We start from the raw sequence: 22,410 nt of genomic DNA, 5'->3' as shown, positions 1-22,410 counted from the left end.
AACCTGACTATTGTCCATCACTGGGTGCAATAACAGAACGGTTATCTAAGCTGTTAAAGCAGAAAAAAAACATTATAGGAAGTTAAATATTAAACTTTCATTCCTCAAGACTGGGATCAAATAAAAATTCCTGAATTTAAAGGGAACCTGTCATCAGAATTTGCCTCTAGAAGATATTAGGAGAGTTTTATCAGCCTCCTAATATTCTCCTGAATGATGCCTATATTAGAAGTAGCACTGATTGATAGCGGTCCTGGACTAGTCAATACTACCAAACAGAGAAAAAGAAGAGGTTATGCCAATCACCAAAAAGAGAAACTTCTCAGCTTATTGAATTTCAGAGACCAATCAGGATAAAATCGGGAGGACACACAGCACTAGCCTATGGCCGATTTGTGTCCTCAGACGCTTTCTCAAGGCTTATACTGTGATCACCTTCAAATCTCCCTCCTGTGGATCACAAGTCCCTCGGTACAAATATTAAAAACTTTACAAAAAGCAAAACAAAAAAAAATTAAAACATTTAATAACAAAAAATACAAAGGAAGAACAATGTAATCAATCTCATAGGAAAAGGGATACATTTTTAGACTGAACGTAATTGAAGCTGATCATGATTTAGAGGACTGGCCAAAATGGCTACCAATTCTCTCCATTAGAAGATGTTAAATTCTGAGGGATGTAAGGCCACTGCCCCACTATCAGTATTTGGTCAGTATTTTTACTCAGGAGTGGGAGCCAAAACCAGGAGTGGGTGATAAATGCAGAATTGGTGACTTGTTTCTATTATACCTTTTCTCTGATTGTTCCTCACCTGGTTTTGGCTCCCACTCCAGAGAAAAAATACTGACCAAATACTGATAGTGGGGCCGTGGCCTTAGAGGGCAAAACAGTTCTAATAGGAATAACAAAATAAAAAAAATGTACAATCGCTGAAAGTAAATTATAAGCGTGCATATTGCTCTGCCAATGTATGCGTACCGTAGGTAGAGTTTTTCGTATGTGGTGCACTTGATTACGCGCAAGTCAAATTTTCTTACATATATTTTTTTGTCCATATCAATTCTACTACATTGGTAAGGCCATTCGACCACTGTAGGAAGTACTGGGAAAAGAGGCGCTCTATGCAAACAGGACATGATTGATGATTGCTGTAGACCAGGGATGTCAAAATCAACTACATAGAGAAAAACAAACCTTAATATTCGGTGGGGTCACAGAGGTGCCTCATATCTTAAAGCTTTGCAGCCCTTAGAGTAATTTTCCTTCTATCGAAGCCCCTAGTTTGCCCTTTCATTGCCCCCATAAAGTATGATGCCAACAAAAAGTGCCCTCCCAAACACAGTAGGATACCCTCACAGTTAACTCCTCCACACGTATGGTATGATGACCCTACTCACCCCATCCCCCTCCACCACCTAATCTCCCCTTGCAAAGTACGGTGACCCCAACACAGTATGATGCCCCCAACACAGTAGTGCCCTCCCAAACACAGTAGGATACCCTCACAGTTAACTCCTCCACACGTATGGTATGATGACCCTACTCACCCCATCCCCCTCCACCACCTAATCTCCCCTTGCAAAGTACGGTGACCCCAACACAGTATGATGCCCCCAACACAGTATGATGCCCCAACTGTGATCCCTATACAGCCCTCCACAAAGTATATTGGGCCCCACATAGTCCTCCATACAGAATAATGGCCTTACATAGTCCTCCATTCAAAATGGCCCCACACAGTCCTCTATATTGTGTCGAGGGCCAAATTTGGCCCACGGGCCAGAGTTTGACGTGTGCCGTAGACTGACTGAACATGTAAGAGGTGAACATACATAATTGTGACCCATACTGCTTCACTTTTGAAGGTGTGATATGGGTTTTAGGACCAAAAAATGGTCTTGACAGACATACAGTGCTGTAACGAAGTGAACAGGGGCATTAACTACCTGCCTGTTAGTTTTTAGGATCATAGTAAAAAAAATGAAATACAGTAGTCCAGAGTAACCCCTCTAAAATGACAGGAATGATTCATCCTTTTGAAGAGATTGATAACATCTTTCTTCCTTTGTATTTCTTGTTACATTTATACACTGCTCAAAAAAAATAAAAGGGAACACTAAGGCTATGTGCCCACGTAGCAGATTTGACACAGAGCGTTTTTGCCTCTCTCTGGCAGAAAAATACGCATGCAGATTTACATGCCAGAGAGAAGCGTTTTTTCTGCCAGAGAGAAGCGTTTTTTCAAGCAGTTTTCCAAGAGATTTTGAGCATCACTTGGAAAGTGCTTGACAAGTTGATCACACAATATAAATCCATGCAACCAGCATGGATTTATAATGTTTGAACAACTGATGTTTTAAATGCAGCATCTATAGTTAAATAAAGAAAAAAACTGTATACTCACCTCTCCGGTCTCCTCCCGGCGGCGTCCACTCTCCTCGGCGTCCCGCAGTGTACTGTCAGGACCTGCGGTGACGTCATTTAGTCAGCTGATGGTCACGCGACCATCAACTGACTGCCGACGTCAGGGGTCGCATGACCATCAGGTGACTAAATGACGTCACCGCAGGTCCTGACAGTACACGGCGGGACGCCAAGCAGAGAGGACGTGGCCGGGAGCAGACCGGGGGCCGCCGTAGAGGTGAATATACAGGTTTTGTTTATTTTTAACTTTATTTCTTTTTTTCACCGCGTGGTAGCCGGGATGAAGAGGAGTTGTAGTCTCCTCTTCATCCCAGGTACCACACGCACCGCGATTACTCTGCAAATTCGCGGCCATTGAATTTAATAGAAAAGCAGCAAATCCACATATACCTGCGGGTTTGCTGCGTTTCAATGTTCCTCAATGGCTGCGAATTTGCAGCATAATCGCGGTAGAAATGGTCATGCTGCGTTTTGCAAAGCAATGCGAATTCGGCGCGCAAATTAGCGCATCATGTGCACAGTACATCCGAATTCACATTGCTTTGCAAGGCAGATGGTTTTACAAGCGTTTTCGCAGCCGTAAAAACGCAGCAAAAACGCTACAAAAACGCTACGTGGGCATTTAACCTTAAACAACAGAATATAACTCCAAGTAAATCAAATTTCTGTGAAATCAAACTGTCCACTTAGGAAGCAACACTGACTGACAATCAATTTCACATGCTGTTGTGAAAATGGAATAGACAATAGATGGAAATTATTGGCAATTATCAAGACACCCTCAATAAAGGAGTGGTTCTACAGGTGGGGACCACAGACCACATCTCAGTACCAATGCTTTCTGGCTGATGTTTTGGTCACTTTTGAATGTTGGTTGTGCTTTCACACTCGTGGTAGCATGAGACGGACTCTACAACCCACAGAAGTTGCTCGGGTACTGCAGCTCATCCAGGAAAACACATCAATGCGAGCTGTGGCAAGAAGGTTTGCTGTGTCTGTCAACGTAGTGTCCAGAGGCTGGAGGTGCTACCAGGAGACAGGCCAGTACACCAGGAGAAGTGGAGGGGCAGTAGGAGGGCAACAACCCAGCAGCAGGACCGCTACCTCCACCTTTGTGCAAGGAGGAACAGGAGGAGCACTGCCAGAGCCCTGCAAAATGACCTCCAGGAGGCCACAAATGTGCATGTATCTGCACAAACGGTTAGAATGTAAGAACTCAATGACTGCCATGTTTCATGTACAGTCATGGCCAAAAGTTTTGAGAATGACACCAAAATTATATTTTCACATGATCTGCTGGCCTCTGGTTTTTATTAGTGTTTGTCTGATGTTTAAATCACATACAGAAATATAATTGCAATCATATTATGAGTACCAATAGGTTATATTGACAGTTAGAATGAGTTAATGCAGCAAGTCAATATTTGCAGTGTTGCCCCTTCTTCTTCAAGACCTCTGTAATTCTCCCTGGCATGCTCTCAATCAATTTTTGGACCAAATCCTGACTGATAGCAGTCCATTCTTGCATAATCAATGCTTGCATTTTGCCAGAATTTGTTGGTTTTTGTTTGTCCACCCGTCTCTTGATGATTAACCACAAGTTCTCAATGGGATTAAGATCTGGGGAGTTTCCAGGCCATGGACCCAAAATCTCTATGTTTTGTTCCATGAGCCATTTAGTTATCACCTTTGCTTTATGGCAAGGTGCTCCATCATGCTGGAAAAGGCATTGTTGGGCGCCAAACTGCTCAGGGACGGTTGGGAGAAGTTGCTCTTGGAGGACATTCTGGTATCATTCTTTATTCATGGCTGTGTTTTTAGGCAAGACTGTGAGTGAGCCGATTCCCTTGACTGAGAAGCAACCCCACACATGAATGGTTTCAGGATGCTTTACAGTTGGCATGAGACAAGACTGGGGGTAGCGCTCACCTCTTCTTCTCCGAATAAGCTGTTTTCCAGATGTCCCAAACAATCGAAAAGGGGATTCATCAGAGAAAATGACTTTGCCCCAGTCCTCAGCAGTCCACTCCCTGTACCTTTTGCAGAATATCAGTTGGTCCCTGATGTTTTTTCTGGAGAGAAGTGGCTTCTTTGCTGCCCTCCTTAAAACCAGCCCTTTCTCAAAGAGTCTCCGCCTCACAGTGCGTGCAGAAGCACTCACACCAGCCTGCTGCCATTCCTGAGCAAGCTCGGCACTGCTGGTAGTCCGATCCCGCAGCTGAAACAGTTTTAAGATACGGTCCTGGCGCTTGCTGGTCTTTCTTGGGCGCCCTGGAGCCTTTTTGACAACAATAGAAGCTCTCTCCTTGAAGTTCTTGATGATGCGATAGATTGTTGACTGAGGTGCAATCTTTGTAGCTGCGATACTCTTCCCTGTTAGGCCATTTTTGTGCAGTGCAATGATGGCTGCACGTGTTTCTTTAGAGATAACCATAGTTAACTGAAGAGAAACAATGATACCAAGAACCAGCCTCCTTTTAAAGTGTCCAGTGATGTCATTCTTACTTAATCATGACAGATTGATCGCCAGCCCTGTCCTCATCAACACCCACACCTGTGTTAATGGATCAATCACTAAAACGATGTTAGCTGCTCCTTTTAAAGGCAGGACTGCAATGATGTTGAAATGTGTTTTGGGGGTTAAAGTTCATTTTCTGGGCAAATATTGACTTTGCAAGTACAGTAATTGCTGTTAAGCTGATCACTCTTTGACATTCAGGAGTATATGCAAATTGCCATTACAAAAAAATGAAGCAGTAAACTTTGGAAAAATTACTATTTGTCTCATTCTCAATACTTTTGGCCATGACTGTATATCATATCCTTATACACTAGGAAATGATGATATCATACACAAAGAATGGAGGCGAGGAGACATTCGGATGTGCTGTTTATAATGATATAAGTTGTAATAACTCCTCAAAGAGTAAGTGACTCCTGTAAATGTATCTACACACAAGATCAATGCTCTTCGGATGGGCCACAGAAGCAAAAATATGAACAAAAGTATTTGTGTTAATAATGGGGTTATCCCTTCAAAGATCAACCCTGCAGAAAATGTAGCCACCAAGGCAGCCAGTTCAGCCCACAAATTATAAGTGTGTATGTTTATAATATATAAAAAAGTATATCACTGTCTTACACAAATACAGAACTTATAACAAAGCTTAAATTGTAAACTAAATTACTGAAAACTATATGATCCAAACTAACGTAGAACACGCTCTAAAACTGCAGTAGAATTTTTACCCTGCTGACAAATATTCAATGTGAACTAGGCTCCATGTAATAGGGCTATTGTAAAAGGTCCATGAGGCCTAAACTGTATCTCCATATGCAGACTTAAAAAAATATAATCGTGGCATATATCATAGCATTATGGTTGGTACACACTTTGCACACATTGTGTCAAAGGGATCTTGCATGGCAGGCTATGTGGCTATATACAGGTGCATCTCACTAAATTAGAATATCATCAAAAAGTTATTTATTTCAGTTCTTCGATACAAAAAGTGAAACTCATTCTATAGACTCATTACAAACAGAGTGATCCGTTTCAAGTGTTTATTTCTGTTAATGTTGATGATTATGGCTTACAGCCAATGAAAACGCAAAAATCATTATCTCAGTAATTTAGAATAATTAACAAAAACACCTGCAAAGGCTTCCTACGTGTTTAAAAAGGTCCCTTAGTCCGTTTCAGTAGGCTACACAATCATGGAGAAGACTGCTGACTTGACAGATGTCCAGAAGGCAGTCATTGACACACTCCACAAGGTCCCAGAGTTCCAATTTTCATTTGGAAATCCAGGTCCCAGAGTCTGGAGGAAGAGTGGAGAGGAACACAATCCAAGCTGCTTGAGGTCTAGTGTGAAGTTTCCACAATCAGTGATGGTTTGGGGAGCCATGTCATCTGCTGGTGTAGGTCCACTGTGTTTTATCAAGACCAGAGTCATCGCAGCAGTCTACCAGGAAATTTTAGAGCACTTCATGCTTCCCTCTGCCGACAAGCTTTTTGGAGATGCAAATTTCATTATTTAGCAGGACTTGGCACCTGTCCACACTGCCAAAAGTACCAATACCTGGTTTACACACAACAGTATCACTGTGCTTGATTGGCCAGCAAACTCGCCTGACCTTAACCTATGGGGTATTGTCAAGAGGAAGATGAGAGACACCAGACCCAACAATGCAGACGAGCTGAAGGCTGCTATTAAAGCAACCTGGGCTTCCATAACACCTCACCAGTGCCACAGGCTGATCGTCTCCATGCCACACCACACTGATGCAGTAATTGATGCAAAAGGAGCCCCGACCAAGTATTGAGTGCATTTACTGAACATACATTTCAGTAGGCCAACATTTTGGATTTTAAAAACATTTTTCAAGCTGTTGTTATAAAGTATTCTAATTTACTGAGATAATGTCTTTTGTGTTGTCATTGGCTGTAAGCCATGATCATCAACATTAACATAAATAAACACTTGAAATAGATCACTGTTTGTAATGACTCTCTATATATACGAGTTTCACTTTTTGTATTGAAGAATTTTTTGATATTCTAATTTAGAGAGATGCACCTGTATATTAATGGGTTATTCTTGTCCTCATATTGATATTGTCAGATAGCACTTGTAAATAGAAGCACTTTTGCAATTAACTGCTTATTAAAATTTGCAGCCGTTCTTGAGATATTAAACACTTTTCTCTTGTTTATAGCTCGTTGCCTAGGAGACGGTCACGCTGATTGTTGTGGAACCACTGTGCCACGGACCGGGGAGAGCCTGGAGGGGCGTAACTAAGCGACCACCTGGTTCTTCACTACAGCTCCTGATGGTGTGGTTAGACTTGAGCCGCAGGTGGACGCTAGGTGCTACTCCAGGACAGACCCCAGAGCCACGGCAGCAGACCCCAAAGGGGCAGTGAAGCAGGGATGAACTCAGAGAGTCAGACAGACCAGGAATTGGTTCACAGAATGGATGGATGCGGAACGGCTGCTTGACAGGACAGATGCCGGAAAAGGTACAGGCAGGGCAGGTTCAGGAACACAGAACGGACTCAGGTACAGGATCTCAGCCTCTTGTTCAGACTGGACAGGTGAGGAACGAGGTACAGATGGGGACAAGGCAAATCATGATTTAGGTACCGGCAGGACGTGTTGAAGGACAGGATCAGGTTTAGATAGTTGTAAGGTCCCTGTATGAGTCCTAAGTAGGAAATGTACACACTAAACACCAACGTTGCTCAGACACCTCCCAACAGGGTGCCGTCAATACTTGATGTCTATCAGCTATTGACTGGGGACATTTTCTGAAGTGCACGCGCTGCCCCTTTAAGAAGCAGGGAGTGCGTGCATCCTAAGCACATTACCGGGAGGCCTGCGCGCCATGCGCCAGTCCTGGAAAGGAGAAGCTGAGACCGGGACAGCGCGGCCGTGGCGGTGAGCACGTCAGCGTCCCTGTCGAGAGGAGAAAGAGGGATTGTGCACACCTACTCAACCTTCCTCTTCCAAGACCACATTCTCCACCATTACGGAAGATCACCTTTACTCTTTACTCTCCAAATCACACCTCACCACCTGTAAACTTGACCCAATCCCATCCCACCCCTAGTCCACCTCTTCAACCTGTCACTAACAACTGGTGTCTTCCCCTCATGCTTCAAACATGCCTCAATCACACCAATCCTCAAAAAGCCCTCCCTTGACCCATCCTCTCTGTCTAGCTATCGCCCCATATCACTTCTCCCCTATGCCTCAAAACTACTGAAACACGTCCATTCTGAGCTGTCCTCCCACCTCTCCTCCTGCTCCCTCTTCGACCGCCTACAATCTGGTTTCCGACGGCACCATTCTACTGAAACGGCACTGACTAAAGTCACCAACGACCTACTAACCGCCAAATCTAAGCGACACTACTCTCTCCTCCTCCCCCTCCTCCTAGACCTGTCATCTGCCTTCGATACAGTGGACCATTCCCTCTTACTACAAACTTTAATCTCTCGGCATCACAGACTTGGCCCTATGGATCTCCTCATACCTAACAGACACGACATTCAGTGTCTCTCACTCACAGACCACCTCCTCATCTCGCCCCCTATCTGTTGGTGTCCCCCAAGGTTCAGTTCTAGGACCCCTGCTCTTCTTCATCTACACCTTGGGCCTGGGACAGCTCATAGAGTCCCATGGCTTTCATTATCACCTCTATGCTGATGACACACAGATCTACCTCTCTGGACCCGATATCACCTCCTTACTAACCAAAATCCCACAATGTCTGTCTGCTATTTCATCCTTCTTCTCTGCTAGATTTCTAAAACTCAACATGGACAAAACAGAATTCATCATCTTTCCACCATCTCATTCAACCCCCCCAACTGACCTATCTATCAACATCAATGGCTGCTCACTCTCCCCAGACCCTCAGGCTCGCAGCCTTGGGGTAACCCTGGACTCTGATCTCTCCTTCAAACCACATATCCAAGTCCTTTCCACTTCCTGCCAACTCCAACTCAAAAATATCTCCCGGATCCGCACATCCCACTAATCTGCAAAAACACTAGTACACGCCCTCATCATCTCCCGCCTTGACTACTGCAACCTCCTGCTCTGTGGCCTCCTTTCCAACACTCTCGCACCCCTCCAATCCATCCTAAACTCTGCTGCCCGACTAATCCACCTGTCCCCCCGCTATTCCCCGGCCTTTCCTCTCTGTCAATCTCTTCACTGGCTCCCCATTGCCCAGAGACTCCAGTTCAAAACCCTAACCATGACATACAAAGTCATTCACACAACCTGTCTCCTCCATATATCTCTGACCTACATACCCGCACGCAACCTCCAATCCTCACAAGATCTCCTTCTCTACTCCCCCCCCTTTAAATTCCTCCTCCCACAATCGCATACAAGATTTCTCCCATGCTTCCCCCCCTACTCTGGAACTCTGTACCCCAACACGTCAGACTCTCGCCGACAGGGGAAACCTTCAAAAAGAGCCTGAAGACCCACCTCTTCCGACAAGCCTACAACCTGCAGTAACCTCGGCTCCACCATACCGCTGGACGACCAGCTCTACCCTCACCTACTGTATCCTCACCCATCCCTTGTAGACTGTGAGCCCTCACGGGCAGGGTCCTCGTTCCTCCTGTACCAGTCGCCGTCACATTGTGTTCAAGATTATTGTAATTGTTCTTGTATGTATACCCCTTTCTCACATGTAAAGTGCCAAGGAATAAATGGTGCTATAATAATAATAATAATAATTGTGCAGGCGCCGGCACTGACATTACAGAGACCGACCACCGCAGCTGTCTAGATTGTAAGCACGGAATTAGGAAGTAACAGCACGGTGCATTCCGGGCCAGCTTCAAAACCGTGCTTACAAGCTCAATAGAAAAAAAAAAGCTTGTAAGCACTGCGCATGATCTGCTGTCTAGCTGAGGTGGTCAGTCTCAAAGACAATGAGATGTATACAAAGGTTTTAATAGCTCAAGAACGGTTGAAAATTTTAAAACGCAGTAAACTGTAAACTGCTTTTATTTACATGAAGTATCTGACAAGACTCACACGTGAAGATGTGGATAGCCCTTTAAAAGGAGTGGTACAGCCACCATGCACTGCTGGAACATGCTGAGAGAAGCAATCAAGTTGTGAACTAGAAGAAATCACATCTATAAAAAGGAACGACAATCATAAAGCAATTCTATATTATCTGATCTGTTTCTCTCTGGATAAAACTTTAACCAAATTACATGGAATAAAAACAAAACAAGAAACACTATCGTAAAAGGGGAAGGAAACGTAAAGCTGTATTTTATCAGCAGCCAATGCCAAACCTCATCTGCCCTTGGATACAAAAGGCTCTGCCACTAATCACATGATGCACTAATGCCGCGCTGTTCCCCCAGGCATCTGCTCCCTTGGCGGTGCCCTCGCAGCAGCTGCCATCACATATTGGAGACTGTTAGACTCTGAATGGCTGCAGTCACACAGAGCTGTCTCATTTACATCACTCATCTCTCATTTGTGCTGCTCTGATCCTTGGCCACATGGGTAGTTACACAGCATCAAACAGCCCTACAATCAGATAAGGCCATTCATTGTAACAAATAATAGGGTATTGGTAGGACCAGGTGGGGTGGTTGTGTGCAGGAAATGCCATCATTCTATGAATTACTATGTGCCACCATCTCTGCTATACCATGCAACCCTCATCACGTCCTAATGTGCGGAGGGTTGTCATCCACTGCTCCACGAGAGGTATAGGATGCTACGACCTTACAATCTGCCCAGACAACCAGCAGAATACATAGGTCGGCCCTTGTGCCTTGCTCTGCCCTTGCCACTTCCTGCAGATCACCGCACAATGCAGCTGGAAATAAAGCAAGCCCTCACCACGTGATGGCACAAGCTAGTGACAGCCAGCGCATCCTGTGTGCTGTAACCAGAGGTGTATGCCCAGGCATTAGACTCACAGGCGTGACAATAAGGTCAGCCACATCTTATTTCCTAAAGCTTCGCTGCTGCCAAGTGCACCAGCCCAGGGCATGGATAAAGCCTTCGCCCAGCAGCGTGCCAGCCTCCTTTCTGTGCGGCTCCTGGCTCAGCAAGTAGTGGCGAGGATTATCCGCCTGAAACTCCACTTAATTACTCTCGTCTTATAAGAAGCTTGTCACGGGAGATTAAAGATTTGAAAGCCAAAAAGTCTCTGAAAATACACAAGAAAGCCTCAGCAACAGAGAACTGGGCTTTTATACAAGGCACAATGTAATGACTGCAGAGATTGGCATTCGCCTCCTTTTAACAAAGTAATACACTCAAATTCCTTTAATCTGGCATCTTATCATTGGCACTTGTTACCAAAACTGGAATTTTCAGATCAGAAATCTTCTGATTTAGTGGGATCCTATAGCGATAAATATCTAGGATGAAAGCTCAGAGGGGACATCACAAGCGTGCTCACATGAGAACACAGCATATTGCTCCTAACAAAAGTCATGACAGGTCAGAATTCCACCAAAAAATTAAAATTTATATATATAATAAAAAATAATCCCAGTTTTGAATCTTTTGCAATGCTCATACGCACACTTGAATTCCTTCCCCCTCCTTATCACATAAAATACAGATCTGCGCTGTGATCCAATGTATATGGCCGTCTTCGGTTATATAACCGCCACATTCCTTGTGATAATAAAAACATCATATACCCTGGCTCAGTTTATGGTTATTGTCCTGTGCAATCTTTACTGCTTTCCTCACGTTCCATGCTCCACCACGAAGCCAATAACAACCTCTACTCTGACATATGGCGCCACTCTTCAGCAGCCCGCTACCCCAGCAATCCTGCAGCCTTCTGTATGGTAAAGGTATGTGAGGACCTCCGCCCACAGGAAACAATGGGGAGTGGGGCAGTACTGTTTGTCATCTGATATCAGTCTCAATACGATTGTCTACTGATGTGAATAAGTACTAATGTCATTGTACAATGGGCAGAACACATATACCCGGCATATAAGAATGTTATTGACTGATGCATGGGATGGACGCCAAGTATGGATTTTATTTAACCTCTAAAATACTTGATCCATCTAACTGAAGTCACATTAAGACACATTAGTCAAAATCAATGATCTAAAATTACTGCCATACCACCTCAAAAGACAAAAACTGGTGTCTGAAATGTTAAAACTGTGCCACAGATACACAAATGGGTATATTGTGTGAAGTGCTTGTACGTCACTCTAGTGTAGTGTGCGCCATATATTGGTGCTCAGTGCTGGATTATTACAGCGCTCCTCCTGAGCTATACCAGGTTGTACCTGAAGTGATTCAGCCGCACTTCCAGCTTTCCATGATAAATATGCATGTACCATAAAGTGGTGGAGTCTACATAAGAGTCAGTGCGATGTGCAGTGTTAGGGCTCATTTAGATGTCCGTGCAAGTTGGTCTAAGAACGGACTGGCCGCAGCTCTCCCAAACCAAGCATAGCAGCCTCATAGAAATATATGAAGCGGACATGATCCGATTGGGAGAACTCCGGACAGTCTGTGCTCGGACCAATTTGCACAGACGTCTGAATGAGCCCTCAAACAACCGCCAACATGCTTACCGGTAGGCAGCCTTTCAACAACCTATTCACACAGGCTGACTTTGTTTCAGATGGGCAGTGAAGGACCTGTAATAGATCGTTCCATGCGCATAGGATGCCATTGTTCTAGGAAGCACAAGTCTAGTTTACACAGGACAATGATCTGCCGAGAACAGTGATCTTTTGTGCAAAACAAAAAAATAAGATTTCACCTGACTAACAAGGGTTTTGCTTTGTTTGTCAGGTGATCAGCAACTTACTTATAACGCAAGAATATCAGGAAATGTTCATTCCTACAGTACAAAAAGTCTCAAAATGTTTGGGCAAATATGGTTTGTCACTTTTTAAAGCCAGAAAACTGCCAAAAAGATGAGATAAATTGGTTCCATTCACATTCATCGCAACTTAAGTGAGCCACCTGCAACCTGGCGGGCACTGCTGAAACACCCTCTACCCCAGACAATTACTACCAACTTTGCATTTCGCAGATACAAACGGTTACTATTAATATGTTTCATTCCAGACCATTTAGATCTTTACTGCACAGGTTCCAGATATGGGACCTGAAAAGACATCACAGGATCTCAAAGATGGAAGATTCTTGAACATGAAAACTGCTACTGAAAACCATAAAGAAGGAAAAAGACAAAGCCGAGGAATCAGGAGTCTCAGTGGAAAAATTGAGACACCAAAGAGGTACTGTATGTATATAACCCTTACATTAGTAATGCACCAAAGCCTGTACAGATACAGATCAGCTGATGCACGCAGTCATTATAGAGGCACGTTTCTTGATTCTTTCAAATTTTTCCATTTCTATTTGGTAAATCTGGGGTGGCAGCAGAGGCGCCTAAACTACACATGGAACTGCCAACTCAAGGTGGGCACTGTGCGCATGTAAAGGACCCATCGGACCACTTTGTAAAAGGACAACAAATGTGTCCACAACTTTCAACACTGGATGGTCTTCAAAGGGAGGCCTCAAGTTCATAAAATGGAGCAAATAGCAAAAGTGCTTAAAAAACAAGCAACTTTGCAATTTACTTCTTATTAAAAAAGGTGTTATCAGGGACTACTGAATTATTATTATTTTTTTTTTTTTATACTATATGCCAAAGAACCAATCTTCCCAATCTCTGCCAGTGATTCAGTGGCTTCTACTGATGTCACTTCGACAGAGCAGCAGCTTCTCTTCATTCTCGGCAGCACATTCTCATTTCTTAATGGGCCCTGTGCTGCCAAGACAAATGGCAGTCTATTGCACAGAACGATCTATAGATGATCATTCTATACACGTCCATAGCTCAGACAGACTGTCTAATCAGACTATTAAACGACTGATCAGCAAACATCCGATCGGTGGTCCACACAGTCTAGCCAAGGGACTGTAACATATACTTTCTGCACATCATGGTTACTGTTCTGGGGGGCGAAGTAAGGCAGTAACTATGATATACAGTAAATAATCCTCCATCATCGCTTGTTCTTAGTCTTCCCCAGACAGTAACCCTGGCATGACCTGCACTGCATTTAATAATCTAATAAGCGGTTTATTATTGTGAGATTATTAAAGGGGGTGTCCAGGCTTGGAAAAAATGTCTGCAGTCACTACTGGACAACCCCTTTAATAATCTTATAATCGTAAGAAGCTTATTATGAGATTGTTAAATGCACTGCAGCACATGCCAGGGTTGCTGTCTGGCCTGCGGGCTTCCTATACTAACCGCTGGGGGCTTATAATATGACCCAGGACCTCAATGCCCAATGTCCCCTCTCCAGACAGCATCCATGGCATGAGCTGGAGTGCATACAAACTCACAACACTACACAGCAGGCCTTCAGTATAATAAACTCCCGGCCTGCCCCACAGTAACCACAATATGCCTAAACCTAATATCTCCAGCCACCAGATTGCTACCAATACACACAGTGCAAGCAAGTAACTATGGGCAGCAAACCAGCATCCAACGAGCAGCGGCAAGGAGGATTATAACAGAAGCCAGAGTCTCTGAAGGCTCTCTAGGAGCACACCAGGAGAAGGAGGTCCAACATGTGTGGGCCATTCATAGCGCACACACCGGATGGCGCTAACTGCAGATCTACCATCCCAGTCTGTAAGAGGCTCGTCCTGCTCGCTCCAGCCCACAAAGAATGCAGATACTGACTGATTGACCGCGAGGCTGGCCAGTGTGCAGTGTCTAGGCCAGATAGGGAAGCAGGCATTTTGCCGCCGCCACCTCAAACTGCCGCCTGAGGCAAGAGTCATCTTGTGGTACTTCTCAACCAATCTGATCACGAGACATCTTCAAGCCTAAAGGTTGAATTTTACAGTAAGATTATCGTGAAAAAGCTTTCCTAGGAACGGTCACGTCACCATAATTTTCCTTAACCATGCCGCTGATCACCCGATAAACGAGTAAAATGCTCATTCGCCCATTGTTCTCAGCGGTGCATCCTCCTGTATAAACAGGAATGGCGCTACCGAGAGCAATGGCAGCCTATGTGCTGACTACAAAATCTAGTTTCTTAGCAGATCTTAGGGTAAATTCACATGTTGCAGATTCGGTGCAAAAATGTCATCATCCATACATCTGACTGCTGTACATCCATGCATTTCTGCATCACACATTCAGATGAAAGACAGAAATTTCTGCAACAAATCTACTACACATCGTATATTAAGGGTAAGTTCACATCTCGGTATTACAGACACTTAATAATAATATGGCAGAAATACAAGGCCGACACTTGGATTTCTGCTGCATTGCTACTAATTCAGCAGATCTGTACAAGGATTAACTCCATTGTCATCCAATGGTGCTAATCACCGGCTGTTCCATATACACTCTGGGGCAGAAAGAAGCAAGCTACTTTTACCCATTGCTGATTTTTTTTCTTGACAGCACTTGTAAAAAATTCACCTGCAGTAGAGGTTAGGATTACAAATTGGAACATCTTTTTTTCAACCATATCAATTAAAAAAATTATATAAAATGGGGTTACCGATACAATAGGTGATGATCACAGCTTCCCTCCTCCCCCTCCCTGCACAATGATCCCTGAGCAGATTACAGCATGCCTAGTAAACTCTCTCAAAATAAGTCAATGAGTCAGCTCCAGACTACTGCCGTCCAGGTAAACCACATCTCCACCTCCGGGTAACAGCTCAAGCAGGAGGCCATCTGCATAATGATGTACAGAAAACAGAATAAAAAAAAATATACCGTATACACAATTAGAAAATAAAAAAACAATTAGAAAATAAGAATGTTTTACTAACAGGTTATTAAAAATAACGTAGGTGATACATTCCCTTTAAGCTGGTCGTACACATTAGGCTATGTTCACACATATTCATAAACTATGCTGAAACCGGGACAAAGTTTCTTTCGGACGTCCCCAAAGAAAAAAGATTTTGACAAAGAATTCAACAAAGACATTTTCCAGTCTTTCACACTTTTGTACATGCCTGATAAAGAAGAACATTGCTGGAATGGGGCTGGGATGGGGCAGCACTGGCTCCAAAGTCCGTCAGCCTCACAATAGTGAATGGTAGTTGGAATTTCCATGAAGAACCACAACGCACTGCAAAGTGGAGAGCACTGCTTGTGTGTGAACCTAACCTTAGGTCAATGCTGACCAAATCTAGAGACCATCTAGTGTGACTGGGTGTCCTGAGGGCAGATGTAGGCAAGTTTGGGTAGTCAGGTTTCGGAACAGCCCAAATTATTTGTTCTCAGGGGAGATGAGCTGCTGAGCCAATACTGCCCATGTGTATGGTGCTGACACAGGCAGGAGGGGTGTACAATTGGGACAGAGCGCGATCAACCTATTAAAAGTGAATGGTCAGTCCTACCCTGGCAAAGGGGGCTTACGTGGTGGGATCTGCTACTAAGTTGCCATTATTACATGCCCAGATCCCACACACAGGACAGATGACCAGATTCACTTTCTAAAATCAAGACATGTAGTCATACGCCACAGGCGGCCATCATCACATCACATCACATCACATCACATCACACTGAGGATCAGTGATAAATCCTAAATAGCAAATTCATGTTTGGGTGGGAGCTGAGCAGGTGTCATGGGTATTAACACCTTCCCACCTGGACACGTATGACATCATAACATGACATATGATCATGGGGAATAATGTCACCAGTGGAGATCGATGAGCAGGGATACAGGGCAGGGCACAGTGTAAGGAAGGGCATAGCATCCCCCATTGCTGACCCTGCAGGCGCCATACAGACCTGCACACAGGACACTCACGGCCCCCAATGCTTGTACATGACAGAGGTGACTCCTATGATATGAGGGAGAGGCACCACGTACATACAGGGCTGGAGGCCTACAGATGTGTATGATCTGCACATTCAACTATAAACACATAGAGCAAAGCAAGACTGAGCACCGACCTTCACAGCCACCTCACCGGCAGCTCCGGGACTCCGGTTCCCTCCTTGCGACTCCAAAAAGGCGGGTCTTCCTCCAAGCTCACCATGGAGACAGTACTCATGACGTCACTGTTTACTGGTCCAATAGACTCGCGCCCTTGAAAACTGTCAATCAATTGACTATAAAAAAAAAGATACCGGAAGCTGGAGCCGCCATGTTTGTTATTGGCAAATAAAACCAAAGTTGGATTGACTTTGGAGTAAATAACAGACAAAACGGAGGTAAATGACACAGTGAGAGAATGAGCCAGGTATGTATAGACTATGGAGTTATACTAGTTGCAGAACTCGGCGACATGTTGGTGTTTTATGTGAAGTACTGGCAGGAGAAGGGTTGTATGTGAGCACCGGGCGCATTCTTATGACGTAGGCGGTCTTCTTGCACGGGATTGGACGGCAGTTTACTGAGCTCTATGGGCTGGATGGTGTCTCCCTGGGCGATAGAGAACTCCAGATCAGGTCAGCAACACAGGAAGTTGTAATACAAGGGATTTCCTTCTAATGCAGAGAGGCAAGAACAACACAAACACGCCGGAGAGCCAGCACTGTCCTCTGCCCTGTGCAGCTCCAGCAGGCACGTCAGTAGCACCAAGAGCTGGCTGCTCCCCACAGAACACACAGCCATGGCCATAATGGGGTGTATTTACTGTATGCTGCTTGTATGGCGCCAACATATCCTGCAGTGCTGTACAGAGACATCCCCAGCCACATCAATGGTCTCCCTATTACACACAAATAGGGCCAATATCAGAGGAACATAGGTGACCGCATAGGAGAAAAAGGGCAACCGACCCGAAGACCACCCTCCCACCGCCCTGCAGAGGTCGTCCCGGGTCTAATTCACACCCACAACCCCGGCGCTGATCACTGAGACACCACAATTACACTAATCCCATCAGACTCCACGAGATCCTCATCATCATAGAAAACGTCATCAGACGTCACATTTTATTGCCCATTAAGCCTTGTTACCACATACAATCCGCATGAATAATGCACGCTGGACGGAGCGGTCGTGGGGTCCCAGCACGTAATGTATACACATCTGCTAATGGCTGATGATCAGACACTTTGCTACTTTGAATCGATTTTGTACTGAAAAAAAAAATGGATGTTAACAAGAACCCAAATGTGTTTTTCTGTGATCCCTAATGTGCCTTCTACAAGTGTCCTCCCTCCCTTCTTCCTTCCTACAAGCGCTATAGTTTATTCATAAATTTACATCTACTGTCATAAAATGAATTGTGAGATGCTAGACTATAGTCCACACTTCCATTATTGCTTGTCTGCTGCCTTTTTAGTAACAGACAAACAGAATAATGTCAGAAATGGATCTATTACATAACTGATGCAAATGTAAGCAGAGAGGCCCCTTTGCTTATTATGGGATCTGTCTGGGTTCCTTTACTTATCAGTTTTTTGAACAGAAGAAAAAGATTTTGCCTAATGCAACGGATCAGTTATGTTTTACATTATTCCTAAAAATGGAACAGACAAACAGACTGTTCAAACAGAAGTGTGGCTGAAGCCTTAAGGCTCATTCAGGCATCAGTGATTTTTCTTGTACACAAAAAATTGTTCCAAGTTTCATCATGTTTTAGATCAGAGTTTCATCAGTGTTTGATCAGTGTGACAGTTTTTACCATCAGTTTCATTGGTTTTTCTTGTATTCAAAAAAAAATTAGTGACAGCAATTTCTCAGGCTTCTGCTCTCAAACGTGCTTTAAGAATGGACAGCACACAGATTGCACATGGATTTTTCAACAGGCCCATAGACTTGCATTGGCAAGTTTGATCTGACTCGGATCAAAATTGGACATGTCTCTGTGTATTGAGGCGCTCCAATCGGTCTGTAAAATATCCGGATATGTGAACAATCCCATAGACTATTCGAGTTCTATCAGTGAAAAACACCGGTAGAACATGTCCATGAAAAACTGATGTCTGAATGATCCCATGGTTATTTTTGAACAACTTATACCACGCTCACACATTCAGTAATTGGTCAGTATTTCACATCAGTATTTGTAAGGCAGGAGTGGGTGATAAATACAGAAGTGGTGACGTGTTTCTATTATAATTTTCCTCTGATTTTTCCACTCCTGGTTTTACAAATATTGATGTAAAATACTGAACTTGTGAACGCGGCCTTATCTGGAAATACTTGGTTAGTATTGCCATATAATAACTTTTCATGCCACCTTCTTATTCTGTTTCTGTACAATTCCTACCACAAATTGTAAACTCCATCATGGTTTTACAGTCACATCATTACATAATCATTTAATACCCTTGTAAAAAAAATCTTTTAACCCTGTTGTAGAAAATAATATCTATTAGATATTGCATATTTAACCTGCCTCCCTTCTTCTGTATTTAGGATCCTGGGTGGACTCATGAAAAAGCCACCTCTCAATAAGTGTATTCAATGTCTTGTCTGGTAAGTTTAGTAACAATGCTTTATGTAGATTTAAAATACAAAATTGCAGTGGAATTGAAAAATGACAGCACATTTTCCTGAAAAGTGTAGTGGGTACCCGCTAGTCTAGAATAAGATGCAACTCTAGAAAATACTCTCATTCTGAATCTTGTAAGGAGGCCGCAGGGGAGTTAAAGAGCACAACCTAGTCCGTACCTATGTGGCTCCATTCATTAAAGAGGTTGTCCGGCTTTAGGGTACAAGTCTGCAGTCACTATATGTGACTGCCGACTTGTAAATCCTCACAACATGCGTGCTGTGAGGAGTCTCCTACACCGGGATTGTGTCATGTGATTGCAATTAAGCGATTTGCATACTTCCAGCCACATTCTGGCTAGATGATTCCGCTTCACTCAGTACAATTGTATGGAGCGAGACCACGTACGTCTAGTCGGAACGTGACCACATGAATGCAAATCCCATACTTGCACCCGAGAATCCTCACAGTGCTTGTGTTGTGAGGATTCACAAGTCTGTAGTCACAGAGAGTAACTGCAGACTTGACAACCCCTTTAAGTCTGGCATTGTGCACACCAGTCCACCAGTCTTAATGATGGATGTGCTGGAGTAAGATGCCTCTAATTCATTGAGAAGTGGACGCCACTTAAAGGGAACCTGTCATGTCCTATCTACTATCTACACTTCCCCCATTGTGTTGTTTGTGATGCAATGTGTCAGGGTTGTTGCTGCCCACGCATTTGAATTCTGCTCCCGGCCTGCGCTGACGTCACTATGCGGCTCTTGCGCAGTATGTCATGGCCAGCCGTGCCTGTATCTCTGGGAGCCGCGCATGCGCTGTGACGAGCATCTCTGGCCGCACACAGTCAAGCTGGGAACTACACATAGCTTCACTGCGCGCGCGCGGGGAGCCGCTCGTCACAGCTCATGCGCGACTCCCAGGGCTACAAGCGCGGCTGTCCATGACATACTGCGCAAATGGGGCATAGCTACGTCAGCGCAAACCAAGAACAGAATTCAAATACACATTATATTAGCGCCGGTTTTAATGAAAAAAGTGTGTTCGTGATGCACATTGCATCACTAACGACGCAATGGGGGCAGTTTAGATACTACACAGGACATGACAGGTCCCCTTTAATAAATTAGGTGCATTTTACAACTGGTCTGCACCACTGTGCTCCTCTGCCAAAAATCTTACTCCAGTGATGGACTGGAGAAATTTGTGTTGTGCAAAAATTGACCTTTGAAGGTGTTTTACTGCACAATTCTTGCAAACACCCCCATGAACTGGTCAAACGCTTCCTCGTTTTCGTATGTGTTCATCTAGACTTTCATCATACAGTTTTTAGCGCAGGTTTATAGTCAAAGTTAGGGAAGGATGCAAAATGCTAAAATAAGAACCTGTGGTTGTCCTCTCTTTTGTATCTACTCCTGTGTTTAACTCAAAATTCTGTATTAAAAACTGCAACATAAAATACACATGTGATTTCTGTATGTTTTGGAGTATTTAAAGGGAATCTGTCAGCAGATTTTTTCTATGTTACATGAGAGCGGCTTATTGTAGGGTCAGAAACCATGATTACAGTGAAGTGCCATTTACTGGCTGTATTTTGCTTTTTTAGTACAATCAGTGTTTTATCAGCAGGAGATTATGACTACAGGACTAGGTGTCTCGTGCCTCCTAGTCAATTGTTTTGTGTATCCTCACTCACCATTGATTAGCAGCTACCTGACATTTTCCAGTGTACGCAGAAAGCTTCCAATCAAGGATGTGGGCGGAGTTATAGAGGACTCAGCATTCTGAGCACTGCTACATCTACAGTAGAAAAAAACTGTGATTGTATGCTGATATTGTCCTGTTTATTTTTCTTTTTTTTGTATTTTTGTAATTGAAAATTATATAACCTTTCAATAAAAATTGAATTTTGAAAAAAAACTCTGATTGTATCAAAATGACCGAATATAGACCAGCAAGTGACACATCACTGGAATCAGGGTCTCAGCCCCTACATCATGCTGGTCTCAGATTACATATCAAAAACCTGGTGACAGACTCCCTTTAAAATGTTATTCCCATCTCCATGATCCTATCCCAACATGTAATAGGTGTAATAATAATAATATTAGCAAATACTTGCAATTAGAAATGTAGTATAGTTGTTCTGATTCTCTATGTCTCTTTCCTTATGTGCAGCCATTGCAGGACCTTAGGTATCCATGGTTATGACCACTAGCAACTAGCAAACTAGCTGTCACTATATCAGTGGTCGTAACCATGGATACCTAAGGTCCAGCAATGCCCTGCACATGGGGTAAACGATATAGCGAATCAGAAGAACTATACTACATTGCTAATTGGAGGTATTTGCTAATATTATTATTATTATTATTATTACACCTACTATATATTGGGATAGGATCTTGGAGATGGGAATACCCCTTTAAGCAATGTTTACAGCCCGGATACCAGAAAGAATATGGCACATGGTCATGATCTTTACATCTGACTATAAAGTGCAGTTGAGCCAAATTGTGGTTATTCATCTTTATACAGTGTTACCATTTAATACAGAAGTAAATGCAAGAATGTTTTTGGCGCAAACTAAGCCTGAATTCTGATACATTTAGCTTAGTAAATCAGCCTCAGTTTATTTCTTTATGAAAAAAGATTATTTTAGCTGTTTTAAAACTTGCATAACAATTGCACTTGATCTGGACAATCACACATTTGTTCACTTGTTCCTATTCATCCTACCAAACATCACCAATGCAGTTTAGGAATAGGATGCTTCTTGTAAGAACCTTATAAAACCAGTTAGGGTTTGAGACAGTTTTGCTTCTTTGTGTATATTATTTAGAATAAGAACAGGACAGGTGTACTTGGTACTTACTAATGCATTGCTGTCACTTCAGGACTGTTCCTGCCTGAGACGGACACCTGTGAAATCTATAAGCCAAAGTAAAGAATCGAACACAAGTATCTATCCACACTGG

General features: G+C 43.6%; 2 protein-coding genes across 8 annotated transcripts in view; one reads left to right on the top strand and one right to left on the bottom strand.

Annotated features, from left to right (window-relative positions):
• Window positions 1–17,076, bottom strand: part of TRAK2 (trafficking kinesin protein 2) — a 53,749-nt gene extending 36,673 nt beyond the window's left edge. For all 4 annotated transcript variants that reach the window (XM_073646469.1, XM_073646470.1, XM_073646471.1 and 1 more), the window contains exon 1: window positions 16,938–17,076. The gene's annotated coding sequence lies outside the window, so the exon portion shown is untranslated. The remainder of the gene's footprint in view (window positions 1–16,937) is intronic.
• A 263-nt stretch (window positions 17,077–17,339) lies between these two features.
• STRADB (STE20 related adaptor beta) overlaps window positions 17,340–22,410 on the top strand; it is a 51,805-nt gene continuing 46,734 nt past the window's right edge. For 2 of the 4 annotated variants that reach the window (XM_073646468.1, XM_073646465.1), the window contains exons 1-3: window positions 17,419–17,550; window positions 19,357–19,416; window positions 22,330–22,410. In XM_073646468.1, the coding sequence (XP_073502569.1) occupies window positions 19,405–19,416; window positions 22,330–22,410 (93 nt within the window). In that variant the 5' untranslated portion in view covers window positions 17,419–17,550; window positions 19,357–19,404. Of the gene's footprint in view, window positions 17,555–19,356; window positions 19,417–22,329 lie in introns of all 4 variants that reach the window. The other 2 variants (XM_073646466.1, XM_073646467.1) reach the window with 2 other exon arrangements.

Source organism: Phyllobates terribilis, unplaced genomic scaffold, assembly GCF_046119375.1.
Source record: "Phyllobates terribilis strain yellow unplaced genomic scaffold, ASM4611937v1 Scaffold_9__5_contigs__length_417890890, whole genome shotgun sequence".
NCBI lineage: Eukaryota > Metazoa > Chordata > Amphibia > Anura > Dendrobatidae > Phyllobates > Phyllobates terribilis.
Note: the sequence above shows the minus strand (reverse complement) of the source record. Positions and strands in the feature narration are given on the sequence as shown.